This window comes from Ochotona princeps, chromosome 6 (genome assembly GCF_030435755.1).
Source record: "Ochotona princeps isolate mOchPri1 chromosome 6, mOchPri1.hap1, whole genome shotgun sequence".
NCBI lineage: Eukaryota > Metazoa > Chordata > Mammalia > Lagomorpha > Ochotonidae > Ochotona > Ochotona princeps.
In genome coordinates, this window is record NC_080837.1 from 1,425,947 (window position 1) to 1,440,956 (window position 15,010).

Here is a 15,010-nt window from a genome sequence, read left to right on the forward strand (position 1 = left end):
GCGACAGAGAAAGGATGTTAGGTAAAAACTAAGAAAATTTAATAGTTAGCCATGTCTTGATGCTGTTCAGTAATTACAATGTGTGCTGTGTTATTACAGGGTGTTAGCTAGAGGGAGTCGGATGTGGAATAGATGAGAACACTGTGCTTTCTGTAAATCTGAAACTGTTAAAAACAAATAATGCAAGCGTGACTTGAAAGCCGTGGAATAATGCAGTGGTTTCTATCTCTCCTGTAGTTTTGACAGTGTTTCCTGCCTTGCTGATGCTACTTCCCTCTCAGACATAACTTTTGATGGCAATCCAATAGCACAAGAGTCATGGTACAAACACACTGTCCTTCAGAATATGATGCAGCTGCGCCAGCTGGATATGAAGAGAGTCACAGTGAGTGCCTTGTCAAAGGGTTTATCGTTGGTTTCTCCTTAACACGGGTTAGCTTATTGGGTGCATACACTTTGCTTGAAATTCTACTGAATTTTAATTAACTATGGAACCATTGTAATTATATAGAAGTGCTGTATAGTGGGGTATTTACCTCCTTCCCTCGTCCCTAATTTCACTAAGTCTGTTAAAATCCCTAGCTTGCACAGTGTCCAACCAGCAGTTATCCTGGTGTAGATGAGAAGTCATTTTACTCACGTAGTATGGTGTGGAGCATCAGAGCTGAGGCAGACTGAGCCTGGGCCTGGTCCTTACCACTTTATAGCCACAGAAAATCTGAAAGTTAATTTTTTTTCTAGTTCATTTTCCTAGAAATAAAACGAGGTTCATCATTATGCGATGTTATAGAGTTATTATGAAGAAAAAGGACTAAGCATTAAAAGAATGTGAGCTTCCAGGAAACATTGTGTAGAGCTGGTCTTAACACTTTGATGTTGTATCTCTTAAAGTAGCTGTTTATTTTCCTTGTCTCCACTCTTCATGTTTTGACGTAGCTGCTGATGTAAGGGTAAAGTCACGTATGGTCTTCCCTTGCGTCCCTTCATTTAGGTGTACGGTGCACACCAGCGTTAGTGTAGGCTCCAGGCTATTCTGCAGTAAATGGACTTGCCTACTTCTGTTTCACTGCATAGTGAATTTGTGTGAGTGTTTGATTTTCTCAGAAAACACCCGTTAGTAGTCTCAAGTTTTAGCGTCTGTGACCCAGGAAAGCATCAAAGCGTTGACCTCCTTTCTCTGTGCTGTGGATTTCTGATGATCAGCTGGGTTATTTTTTGTGTGTCAGCTTCACAGTATGTGCTGTCTTCATTTGTGCTTTCAGAATTGCTGTGGTCACTGAGGGTGGCTGCCGGGCATTCGGAAGAGATGGGGAGAAAAGCCAGGTGTCTTTTCGGGTTCTACTCTTTCTGATTCATCATGAGGATATGTTTCTTTGTTCCGTATTCAGAGGGCCACAGCCAGTGAGCACTGTTTGATCTATTTGTGGTAACTCTTTACCTTCCTCTCCAAGTCTTTTTTAAGCATCCCTGGCTTTTCTAATTGTTCTTTCCTAGAGGGCTAAGGTGAGTGTGGTGGGAAAGAGCTAATCCATTTACATAAACTGACACTCATTTTGCAGTTATGTATGTTGTAGGGTGTTACATTCCACGCTTACCAATCTGACCAGTATGCAAGGAAGCATTCTTTCCCCTTACCTGATATATATATATATCCATTTCTTCTGTCTCACACAATGCTGAGAATATAAAGTTAATGATGTTCAATAATGACTTACTGATTGAGTGAAATTGAACTAGCTTCTATGCCTTAAATAGTGGAGAGCGATAACTATGTATAATGATTGTTTCTGCATATCCCATGGGCTGTTTGCCTGGGAAGAAAACGGAAGATTGCCTGTGACAGAAGTAGGTGCATAGTGAGCGGTAGTATGTTTAGAGAGAAGAAAATATAAAGACAAGCACATTCAATATGTAGAATATAGAATATGTAGTCCTGTGTTGCTTGACAGTAGAGATAGGTTCTGGGAGATGTGCCGCTGGGTAATTCTGAGGTGTGAACGTTGTGATGCGCACCTACACAGAGCTAGACAGTGTCAGTCAGTTGAGGTGGCTTTTTGATGGAGTCAAAAGTGGTAAGCCAGAGATGTTTAAGGCTGCTGCCACTATGATATGACACACTGTTTTACGATGAGCTTCTCTCTTTTTTTTTTAATTTATTTTTTTATTGGAAAGGCGGATATGCAGAGAGGAGAGACAGAGAGGAAGATCTTCCGTCCGATGGTTCACTCCCCAAGTGGCCGCAACAGCTGGAGCTGAGTCAATCCGAAGCCAGGGGACTCCTGCGGGTCTCCCATGTGGGTGCAGGGTCCCAATGTCTTGGGCCATCCTCGACTGCATTCCCAGGCCACAGGCAGGGAGCTGGATGGGAAGCAGGGCCGCCGGGGTTAGAACTGGCGCCCATATGGGATCCCGGCACGTTCAAGGCCAGGACCTTAACCACTACACTGTTGCGCTGGGCCCACGATGGAGCTTCTCTTAAAATTCCTTCTTAAATTTAGAAGGAATCTAAACCAAGCACAAAAAGTAGAGCATGGTAGCTATACAAACCCATCAGGTGTGATACTCTGTACCTAGTGTGTCTCCTGCACTTTCTTACAATTAGCAGTACAGAAGTAGATTAGTTTACACTGACAACATCACAGACACATAAGGGGTGCATTGTGCAACTACAGCAAATGTTCATCTGTGTTATGGGATTAATCTTCTTACAGATTTTTTTAAATTTTATTATTTTATGATACAGTTCCATAGGCTCTAGGATTTTCCTTCCCCCCTCCCCGAATTCCTTCTCCCCTGCCGATTTCCCCATTATTATTACGATAATATAGTCCTTCATAAACAGTCCTAAGTCCATCATTCTGCTATTGAAGTGTAGGTATGGACAATGGCAGAGTTCAGCATGCTATTGTCAGGATAAATTTAATAGTTTCATTGGGAGTCCATTTTTTATTTGAAAGTAGAGATGCATACTGCATTGTATCTTCACGTCTGTATGTGATAGTCTCTATTACACAGTTACTATACATCCCCTTACATGAAAAGCCATGAAACAAAGTCAACAACAGGAAGAAAAACAGGAAATTTACAATGTGAAGTTAAATAACATGCTACTGAATGACCAATGTGTTGCTGAAGAAATGAAAAATAAAATAAAAAACAAACCTTTTTCAAAAAAAAATGGTGCTACGTAAGATGCTGGACTCTATGTTTGGTATATGCTTGCAGTGAGGGAATCTCAACTGAGCTTGAACTGTGGTTTTATAACAAAGTGGAGTAATCCACCATGGGGGGAGGATGTGGGGAGGGGTGGGGAGGATCCCAGTAGCTATGAAACTGTGTCACATAATACAGTGTAATTAATGAATTTTAAAAAATGGTGCTACTCTATGACCTATGAGTCAGTGAGGAAATTAAAAAGAGAAAAGGCTGTTTTGAGGGAATGAAAATGAAAACAAATATATCAAAACCCATGAGATATAGGAAAAACAGTATTGAAAGGGCAATTGATCTTCTATTTTGCATGAAGGTTACCTTATATCAGAGAGAGCATGTATTTGTCTTTTGGGGATTGACTTATTTCCCTGAGCATATGGGATTGCTCTTGTTGGGATTACTGTTGTATATGCAGTCCACTGTTGATCCTAAAGTATTATCATGAGCTACATGACTCTGTATTATATGTGAATATGAAATATAAATATAAATATGGAACCTATTTTCTCTTCTATCTAATTAAAATATTAAGATTTTGAAACAATCTGCAAACTAGAGGGAACTAGTAAAGGTACACACAACTTTATTTTTCAGGAGCTGCTGATATGATTCCCTGACAACCCTGGGTACTTTGTTGTGTTTTTCTCATAAGCAAAGACACACACATAATCACAGTATGAACACCAAAATCAGGAAATCAACACTGAAACTTTACCACAACCGAATTCTCATACCACATCCAGTTTTTACCTGTTCTATGAGTAATATCCAAATGCTCCAGTCTGGAATTACACATCACATATAAATCTGCATAGTTCTCATTTTTCAGTCTCTGGTTATCCTCTACTCAGGCTTATTTTTTTAGCTTTCATGGCTTTGGTGCTTAGAAGGATTATAAGCTAAGTTAATTGTTTTGTAGAAAGATGCTCAATGCCTTTTTTTTTTTTAATGTCTAGTATGAATAGGTTTTCTTATAGGTCTTTGACATACCAGAAAGATGAAAGGAATTTGGATTAAAAACATGAGGGGAGCTGGGTACGGTTCATTCATTGCAGCCAAGATAATAGGGTGGGGAACATATGAGGACTCTCTGTTTTGATACCTCACAAATTTTGTTTGATTAATTTAAGACTTTTATGAAATAAAGTGTTAAAAAGAGGCTTAAAAATTCATATGTCGTGCAAATGCTTCCGTCTCTGCGCTCTATGAAGTGGCGTGCTGTGTATCTCTAACCTTTTACCAACGCTGTGAAGCTTTGATGAATATGCTGTCTGCCAACCTTCTCCTTCAGAGCCGATCCTCTCCTGGGCAGTCCTGTTCCGCCGAAAGTTCTCATTTCCTCACTTACTAATGCCAGTGTGAATTCATTCTGTACAAAAGTTCTAATTTATGCATACACTAAGGCCAATGTGAACACACACTATTTTGTCTCACATTTTGTTTATAACTTGTTTTTTTTTTTTTACCAATTTTAATATCGAAATGATGTAGCTTTTGAAGGCCTTTCTCTAACACGAGTCTGCAACATCAGCCAAAGAGGCTGTCTGTTTTTGTAGATAATCCCTCCTGTGGTGTTTCTGTCTGTGTTGGCGTGGCCATGGCAAAGTTGAGTAGTTGCTAAAGAGACCAAATAGCCTATAAACCTAATACATCTACCCTCTGGCAAAATATTGTTGTCAATGCCTGTTCTGTAGCTGTGTGTATGTAGATATGCCACATCAACATTCTAGCTGGGGTGGATCACGTACATGTTTGATGGGCATCTGTATATTATTTCTGTGATTCCCTAAGCAATGGACTGAGGGGGCAACAGTGAGCTCACAGGATTCTAGCTCCCAAGGGGACCCTGGTGATATTTGGCATTGAACAAACTGCTAGCTCCAGGGAGTTTACTGTTTCAACATAGATCACACTACATTCCTTCCTGTCACATCCTGTATACAAAGTCCAGCTTTCAGTGGTTGCTGTGGTGCCAAGATCAGCATGGAACAGGAAGTGAGTGGTGATACACAGTATGATCTGTGAGAAGTTGTGAAATGTCTACGGGTTACACACTTTCCATTGGTAAGTAATGGTGGCCATCTAAGACTGGTCTGAAATACTTGTTTCTTTAAGTTTACCTTAATTATTTTCTTAAATGGAGAGTGAGTTGCTAGTACATGAATACATATTAAGTTGTTGGATATCACTATGAAACAAAGTTGCTGCATACTCTTGGCATAGAGGCACTGTGAGAAAATTCTTGAGACAGTCTCAGGTATCTTGAGTGAAAGGTTTCAGTTAGGATGATTAACAGACACAATACAGGACAAGGCTAACATCAGAGATATGCTTTTAGGTGACATAAGTCTACTGCAGGGACAGGTGTACAGCTAGATTACCATGCAAAGTGCAAATCAAGTTAGGTGAGGTGGCTAAGCAGACCAGTGTATCCATACATCTGTGTGCTTCATGTCAAAAAGCAAACCACTCCTTGGTGGAACAGAGACAGAGGAAAAGTCCCAAAGGAATACATAATCAACTTGAGACTTGAAGAGTGGCAGATGAGCAGGAAGTGGCTGTGGAGAGTGGGTTGTGGGGATGTCAAGATATATTGCTGTGTGGAGAGTGAAGGTGTGTGGGGCGCAGACGGCTGTTGAGGGGTATTGCAGCTGAGAGCAGTTCAGGCTGGATTAACAGTGCATTCAGGGAGCATAGCAGGGTCTCTGGGTATTGCACAGGCAGGGGCTGGAACATTTCACGACATTATAAACAATTTTGATTTTTGTCGGGGGAAAGAGTAAGAGCTGTGAAGAGTGTAAGGTGATTATGATTTACCTCTGAAGGAGACCGTGTGTTTGTGTTACAGCCTGGAGGGTGAAGTGGATGAGATGAGAAGCAATTGGGATCTTTTGGCGTGAGAGCTCCTAGGCCTCTGATGTAGAGGCGAGCCCAGCGATATGGGCTTCACATCTGATCTTGCTTCTGTTGTTTCTCCTAAGAAGACTGTGATTTGGTCTATAAGGAATAGAATAAAGATTAATGTGATAAAGTGAAACCTAAATCCAACCCCAAGTAAATCAGAAGTTGCCAACTTCACCTGTAGAGGTCACAGTCATAAATATTTTAGGCTTTGGAGGTCTGACAGCCTCTGTTAAAAGCGTTAACGGACAGCACGTAAGAGATGCGTGTGGTTCTATTCCCATGAATTGTTGTTAATCACAGGAACAGGCAGCAGCCTGGGTTTGGCCTGTGGGCTGGAGTTTGTAAGCTTTTGTCTAGAGTCCAGACCTCTGAAAGTTGGAGCTGGAATGTGGCACAGAGTGACAGAGCAGCTGGAAAAGATGAACCTGTCACAAAAGAAAAAATACAAATTCCACAAATTGGCTTTGCAATAGGCAACTTGATACTGGTGAGAAAAGAAATCTGAATTGAGTGATTAAAAGATTTCTAAGTACCTGAGGGACTGGTCACTAGGAGGCAGCATTAGTTTACTGAAAACTCTTACCAGGAAAAGCTAGTTTTTGGTTTCAGAAAATTAACAGTTCGTGTCAGAGGAGTACTGTGCGTGTCATGGGGTTTAAGAGAGACATTTAACAGAGTCCTGTGGCATCGTTTTCAGTAGGTTGTGTTGCAGCATGGTTAAGTAGTTTTTGGTTTAAATGCACTTTAAATGCACTTAAAGCATATGAAGTAATGGCTTACTGCTTTTTTTTTTTTTTAATTTTAGCAGAATCATAGTAACAGGCCATAAGACCTTTTCCTGACCCAATCTGGTAAACATTCTGTTAATGTCTAGGTAGACAATCTTTCTGTTATTCTGACAGATTATGTGATTGACAAACATTGGAGAAAAGATCCTGAAATGGTGGTTGATCAAAAAGGAGCCCTTAAGTAGTTCAGTAGTGTAGAATGAAGTTTAACAGACTGTAACCTATGGGCTAAATCCATCTTCCAGCCTGTTTTTGTATAGCTTTAAAGCTAAAAACTACTTCTATGTATTTTTATTTTTAGTTAGTTTTTTTTTTGAAAGGCAGAGAGAAGGGGGGCTGGAAGAGAAAGATAGAGACAGGAAGGAAGGAAGGGGGGAAGGAGGGAGGGAGGGAAGGAAGGACGTACGACAGAAATGGTCTGTTCAGTGGCTCCCTCCCTAAATGCCTGCCATAGCTGAGCATAGGCCAGGCTGCAGTCAGGCGCCTGGAGTAGGGTCCTCACCAGCACACCATCTGCTGCTTTGCAGAGTGTATATGAGCAGGAAGCTAAGGTCAGCTGGGACCTGGGACTTGAACCCAGACACTCTAGGCTGTCTCCAGGTACAGCGTAACTGCTGTATCAAATTCCCAACCCTGTTTTGGTATTTTCTATATCAAAATTACATTGTCAAAAAATACATTGTCTGTTTTTAAAGATTTATTTGTTTATTTTTAAAGATTTATTTATTATTTTTATTGGAAAGTCAGATATATACAAAGAAGAGGAGAGACAGAGAGGAAGATCTTCCATCTATTGATTCACTCTCTCCACGTGGCTGCAATGGCCGGGGATGAGCTGATTGGAAGCCAGGAGCCTGGAGCTTCTTCCGGGCCTCCCACATGGGTACAGGGTCCCAAGCTTTAGATTGTCCTCGATTGCTTTCCCAGGCCACAAGCAGGAAGCTGGATGGGAAGCGGGGCTGCCGGGATTAGAACTGGCGCCCTTATGAGATTCAGGTGTGTGCAAGGTGAGGACTTTAGCTGCTAGGCTATTGCGCCAGGCCCAGGATTTAGTTGTTTTTATTTGAAATGCAGAGTTACAGAGGGACACACACACACAAATTTTCCCTCCACTGGTTCAGTCCCCACATGGTCACAATGGCTGGAGATAATGTCTGAAATCCACATCATAAAGTTCTGCCTGGACTGGGGCTGCTATTATTTATTTGGAGCAAAATTTCTTACAGCCACCGTGCATTGTTTTATGACCTCAGCACACTACTAGCAAATATGATCTATGCTGTGAGAGGCCCTTTAAATCACTGCACTTAATTGACTTGAAATCATTTCTCTGTTTGATCTTCATGGCCACTCTGAAATAAGGGAAAAAGGTAGATTTTCATTGTTTTGATTTTGCCCCAGAAAGATCGTTTTCTTTTTGCTATTTGTGGATATAGCTATTATCCCAGAAATTGGACCTATTATTCTAAGGTGCCAAAATTTTACTGTTTTTTTCCTTCTTTTTAAAAAACCATTTATTTTATTTGAAAGGCAGAGTTACAAAGAGATGGCAGGAAACGAGGAGAGATCAATCTCCCACGTTCTGGTCTACTCCCCAGATGACTACAGAGGGCAGGGCTGGGCCAGGCCAAAACTGGCAGCCAGGAGCTTCGTCCCAGTCTCCCCTGTGTGTGCAGGGCCCCAGGGGCGCTTGGAACATTTCCACTGCTTTCCGCAGGCCATTAGCAGGAAACTGGATCAGAACTGGAGCAGCTGGGACACAGAACAACTCCCATATGGGATGCCCCCGAACAGGCAGTGAGTTTACCTGCTGTGCCAGAGACAACAACAGTTTTTTTTTTCCTTGAAAGTGACCTTCACAGTCAGATGTTTATTTTGATTCTGAGCTTAGTTACCGTATAATTATTTGAGCTCAAATGTAGCCATCAGTCTTAACATTTTCTTGCCTGACTCAATATGTATATTCATTTGGTGTAAAGCATGTTTTCCAAGATTAAGCTTTTCATTTAAAGTTCTATTATTTTTAACAGAAATTGAAATTATTTTGAAAGTCTGATAAGATTACCTCTTAAAGCCGTTGAACTTGACTGGACAATAAGATGATGGACTCTGTTTGGTATATGCTTGCAATGGGGGAATCTCAACTGAACTTGAACTGTGGTTATGCAACAAGGTGGAGGAATCCACCATGGTGGGAGGGTTTGGGGAGGGGTGGGGAGAATCCAAGTACCTATGAAACTGTGTTACATAATACAATGTAATTAATGAATTAAAAATAATAAATAAATTTTAAAAAAAGATTACCTCTTAAATATATATAGTGCATGACTCACAGATCCAGGCCTGTTGTACACAGTCTGCAGTTCTCAATCCCATTGTACATGACCCACAGTCCCGGGCCTTATGTACGCAGCCCACAGTTCTCAGTGCCATTGTACATGGCCCATAGTTCCAGGCCTGTTGTACATGGTCCATGGTTCTCAGTCCCATTGTACATGACCCACAGTCCCAGGCTTGTTGTACACAGGCCACAGTTCTCAGTCCCATTGTACATGACCCACAGTCCCAGGCCTGTTGTATACAGCCCACAGTTCTCAGTCCCATTGTACATGACCCACAGTCCCAGGCTTATTGTACACAGGCCACAGTTCTCAGTCCCATTGTACATGACCCATAGTTCCAGGCCTCTTGTACATGGTCCATGGTTCTCAGTCCCATTGTACATGACCCGTAGTCCCAGGCCTGTTATACATGGTCCATAGTTCTCAATCCCATTGTACATGACCCACAGTCCCAGTGCTGTTGTATACAGCCCACAGTTCTCGGGCCTTTTATAAACGACCTGATCTAGTCCTGGTGTATTTTGCTTGTAGTTTCTATACCAATTTTTATACATGATCCCTAGTTTCTAGGCATTTTTAAACTGGCTCTTTGAATCTACTTCTAGCTCACCTTTTTAAAATGAGTCAGCAATAAAATATCAATACATTTGCCTCTTTTAAAGTTTATCGAAAAGAGGTTATACTCTACACATAGCCAAATCAGCATTCATTTGCAATGGAATGATAACTGTTATTAAACTAGCTACTTTGTGAAACTAGGAATCAAAGTTCTGAGCTTTTTATTTGGTTTATTTTTCCTCATTATCTACCTTTAGTTTTTAGGAATAATCATTTTCTTGACTGCAAAATGAAGACCACATTAAATTTCTCTTTAATAAAAGCAACTAAATCATATGGCAGATTTCCTCTGAAATCTTATCTCCCCCTTTTCATTTCTCTAAAATCAGTAAAATAAGTTGAAATGTATCCTTGTTATTAAAAATACGACAAATTTCACGTCTAACAAGGCCTGGCTTCTGGTTATGATCCAGATGTTGTCACTGCCTCTGTGACCTCTTATAAATTACAGTTGTGTCAAAAGCCAGGTTTATTATTCTTAAAGCAGAATCTACTAGCAGATGCTTTCCTAGTTTTAACTCTGTGATAGGGTATGTATTTTTATATACTTATTTAATCTAAATATAATCCTTTTTTATGAAACATGCGTAATGGCTCACCTTCTAGAAAGGATTTTTCTCCTCTCTTCCTTTCTTCCTTCATGCCAGCCTTCCTTTCTTTCTGAAGCTTCATTCATTGGAAACACAGAGTGGCAGAGAGAGAAACCCGCACAAATAGACAGATACACACACACACACACACACACATCACAACAGCCAAGTCTGAGCCAGGGACCCAGAATTCCATCTGAGTTTCTTACGTGGGTGGCAGAGGTCTGTGCGCTTGGGCAAGTGTTATCACCAAGCTGGTTCACAGTAGAACCAGCACTCCACTATGGCATGCTGGTGTCACACACACCAACTTGGTCTGCTTTGCTTCAATATCATTCCCTACAATGCATTTTCTTTTTCTTTTTCCCTTGTATTTTATTTTTAATCTTACGATACAATTCCATAGGCTCTGGGATTTCCCTTACCCCTCCCCAAATTCCCTTCCCTCAACTGATTTCCCTTATATTATTACAGTAGTATAGTTCTTCATAAGCAGTTATAGGTCCATCATTCTGCATCTTAACATCTAAATATGATAATCTCTATTACACACTTACCATACATTCCCTTAAAGCCTTAAAACAAAACCAACAGGAATGAAGTTTAAAAAATTTACAGCACCATGAAGTTAAAATAACATGCTACTGAATAACCAATGTGTCAATGAAGAAATGGAAAAGGAAACAAAAAACCTTCATAGAGAAAATAATGCCACCGTGGCCTTGTACGTGTGTGTGCTGATCAAGACAGGCTAAGCTGTACTGCAGTAAAAACACATCTCCCTCAGAAGATAATTTCACAACCATTCCTGCTTGCTTAGCTGTGCACTGGCATCTTCACTCTGTGTTGTCCTCTTTCCAGACCTCAGGCCTTCGGACTAGAGAGTTTGGAGATTTGCAGATTCTGTGGCAGAGTTGAAAGATAATAGCTGAATCACAATTGCATGTGAAAGCTTCCATCCAGAGATTAAAAACACACCACTTCCGTTTACATGGCATCAGCCAGAGCAGGTCACTTAGCCACATCTGACTTCAGGGGAGCTGGAAGTACTGTCTCACGGTGTGACCTGCCAGTGGGAAGACCCAAGAGTGTTTGGTGAACAGCTCCTATGACTACCTATCAGGTTCTAAAGCAAATGTTGGCTTCTGCTTAGAGTATAAGTTGGTACGATGCTTCCAGAACACAATTTTTAAACATACCCAAAGCCCTAGAAACACAGGGATACCTCAAAAATTTTGTGCGAAAATGAAATTTTAATAATGCAGTCATCCATGAACTTTGTGAAGACCCCTATGTCTTCCATTTGCTTTGGCTGTTTCAGTTGCGTTGATTAGTTCTGTCCTTAAATGAGTATGTGTTGAGTTCTGCTGTTGCTGGGAGCACGTGTGGTCTATGCATTCATGGAGCTTATTGTATGACACAGCATGAGACAGTAACAATAGCAATAATACGTGGCATGAAACCACTTAGGGCTAAGATGGAGAAGTGCAAAGTGTTGGGAAGGCACGTGGCAGTTTCCCCTTACTCACTTTCCAGTTCATTGACTCTCTTCAGATGTCTGTAATCTGGTATTGAAAGCGCTATGTTGAATTTTTAATTTTATCACTTGTAATTTTTCATCTCTAGTTATGCAAGTTACTTAATTCTGCTAATTTACTCTGTCTCTAAAGATATTTTCAACCTTGTTTTCTCAAGTTTTGGTATCATTTTCAGGATCTGCAAATCTCTTGTTGATAAAAACAGAAAGTTACGTGCACGCACATAATTTTCTGTATTAAATTTGACATTTCTCAGGGAGGAATATGGTCTGGATTACATATACAGATTACATTTTCTAGAAGTTTACACATGGTGAGCATTGCAAAACACGAAAAAGGTTTAAGTTCGAGTATTGGTATTATGACTAACTTCTACAATTTTTTCTAAAGCATACCATAGTGTTGTTTCATAGTTTGGGTCTTCTTGTAGCTTTATTGAGGTAAGATAAAGAGAAAACCATACAAACCTGTTCTCCTCCCTGTTCTTTCTTGCCTTAGCCAGGTCCTGTCATCACCAGAGTTTGGGGTGGAGTTAAGAATCCACAGCCTTTTTCAGAATTTGAAGATGTGCTAATTTCTTGACTGGTATGCCTTTCAAAAAGAAAGGCCGAGAGGCGAGCCGAGGGCTGCGGGAGAGGACGTCTAGCTCGGATCCCGAACCCAGTCCGCCATGTGCCCATGGCTCATGGCGGGCTGGGCCCGGACATGCCTGGGTGCGGCCTGCTTCCTTCTGGGGTGAGTACGCCGAGGGGGGAGGCCTCCGTGACTGGGCATGTCCGGGACCCACCCAACACCCTCATTGGGTGGTGGGTGAACGGGATTGGGGAGGGGCGCAACCTCGGGCCTGCAGGATTACACCTCCGGCTGCCAGAGGCGAGCCGAGGGCTGCGGGAGAGGACGTCTAGCTCGGATCCCGAACCCAGTCCGCCATGTGCCCATGGCTCATGGCGGGCTGGGCCCGGACATGCCTGGGTGCGGCCTGCTTCCTTCTGGGGTGAGTACGCCGAGGGGGGAGGCCTCCGTGACTGGGCATGTCCGGGACCCACCCAACACCCTCATTGGGTGGTGGGTGAACGGGATTGGGGAGGGGCGCAACCTCGGGCCTGCAGGATTTCACCTCCGGCTGCCAGAGGCGAGCCGAGGGCTGCGGGAGAGGACGTCTAGCTCGGATCCCGAACCCAGTCCGCCATGTGCCCATGGCTCATGGCGGGCTGGGCCCGGACATGCCTGGGTGCGGCCTGCTTCCTTCTGGGGTGAGTACGCCGAGGGGGGAGGCCTCCGTGACTGGGCATGTCCGGGACCCACCCAACACCCTCATTGAGTGGTGGGTGAACGGGATTGGGGAGGGGCGCAACCTCGGGCCTGCAGGATTACACCTCCGGCTGCCAGAGGCGAGCCGAGGGCTGCGGGAGAGGACGTCTAGCTCGGATCCCGAACCCAGTCCGCCATGTGCCCATGGCTCATGGCGGGCTGGGCCCGGACATGCCTGGGTGCGGCCTGCTTCCTTCTGGGGTGAGTACGCCGAGGGGGGAGGCCTCCGTGACTGGGCATGTCCGGGACCCACCCAACACTCTCATTGGGTGGTGGGTGAACGGGATTGGGGAGGGGCGCAACCTCGGGCCTGCAGGATTACACCTCCGGCTGCCAGAGGTGAGCCGAGGGCTGCGGGAGAGGACGTCTAGCTCGGATCCCGAACCCAGTCCGCCATGTGCCCATGGCTCATGGCGGGCTGGGCCCGGACATGCCTGGGTGCGGCCTGCTTCCTTCTGGGGTGAGTACGCCGAGGGGGGAGGCCTCCGTGACTGGGCATGTCCGGGACCCACCCAACACCCTCATTGGGTGGTGGGTGAACGGGATTGGGGAGGGGCGCAACCTCGGGCCTGCAGGATTACACCTCCGGCTGCCAGAGGCGAGCCGAGGGCTGCGGGAGAGGACGTCTAGCTCGGATCCCGAACCCAGTCCGCCATGTGCCCATGGCTCATGGCGGGCTGGGCCCGGACATGCCTGGGTGCGGCCTGCTTCCTTCTGGGGTGAGTACGCCGAGGGGGGAGGCCTCCGTGACTGGGCATGTCCGGGACCCACCCAACACCCTCATTGGGTGGTGGGTGAACGGGATTGGGGAGGGGCGCAACCTCGGGCCTGCAGGATTACACCTCCGGCTGCCAGAGGCGAGCCGAGGGCTGCGGGAGAGGACGTCTAGCTCGGATCCCGAACCCAGTCCGCCATGTGCCCATGGCTCATGGCGGGCTGGGCCCGGGCGGCCAGTGCGCCCTTTGGCGCCATGCTGAGCCTGCTGGCCGCCCGGCCGGGGAGCTCTGCTGTATTGGACGTCTGAATCGCTGCTGAGATAGCTCTAGAGTGACCCCACTGTTTCTGGGATCTGAGTCAATCCTAAAGATTCCCAATACCAGCAACTCTTCCTTTGAAGAACTTCCAATCCCTTAATAAGGCTGAGCTTTGAACACCTATCAAGTAAAAGATAAGCTCCGGCTTGTCTAGCAGGCTGGCACCTAATGGTCCTTGGAGCAACTACGTGCAGGTGCGTGGTTTACTGCTAGGAACGGTCCCAATCTGGGATGCCACAGCTGCTTGAGGTTCCCACCATGGGGTGTATGTGCTGGAATGGGGGCTGCGTTCTATCTAGAAAACAGTTGCAGTCACCCGAGGCACTAGTGTGGGCTGGGATTGGATGCACCAGGCCGGTTCAGATCCCAGCACCATCTGGTGTTATGGAGAAACAGGGTAGATGTGGGACTGACTAGGCTGGGTCTCAATCCCCTTCTGAGCCATGTGTGAGCTGTATGTGGGTATGGACGAGCCATGGCTGGGCTGAAACATCCAACAACAAGAGTCAGAATGGGGTGAAAGCCAGCCAGGAAAAGCCACTGTTCCTGCTAGGACAGGAGGTGAACTGAGTAGGGTTGGCTCAAGAACCCCCTGGCAAGCGCAAAATCTGGCATTGGGAGGGGTTCTGATGGAGGAGCCTGGGCAACTCCTCTGGCAGGACACAGTCCCTG

The 15,010-nt window shown here is 44.4% G+C and overlaps 1 protein-coding gene across 3 annotated transcripts in view; it reads left to right on the plus strand.

The window, feature by feature from the left end:
• The window catches only part of LRRC49 (leucine rich repeat containing 49), a 174,682-nt gene that overhangs the window by 99,252 nt on the left and 60,420 nt on the right, over positions 1–15,010 (plus strand). For all 3 annotated transcript variants that reach the window (XM_058665291.1, XM_058665294.1, XM_058665293.1), the window contains one exon: positions 238–385. In XM_058665291.1, coding sequence (XP_058521274.1) covers positions 238–385 — 148 coding nt within the window. The remainder of the gene's footprint in view (positions 1–237; positions 386–15,010) is intronic.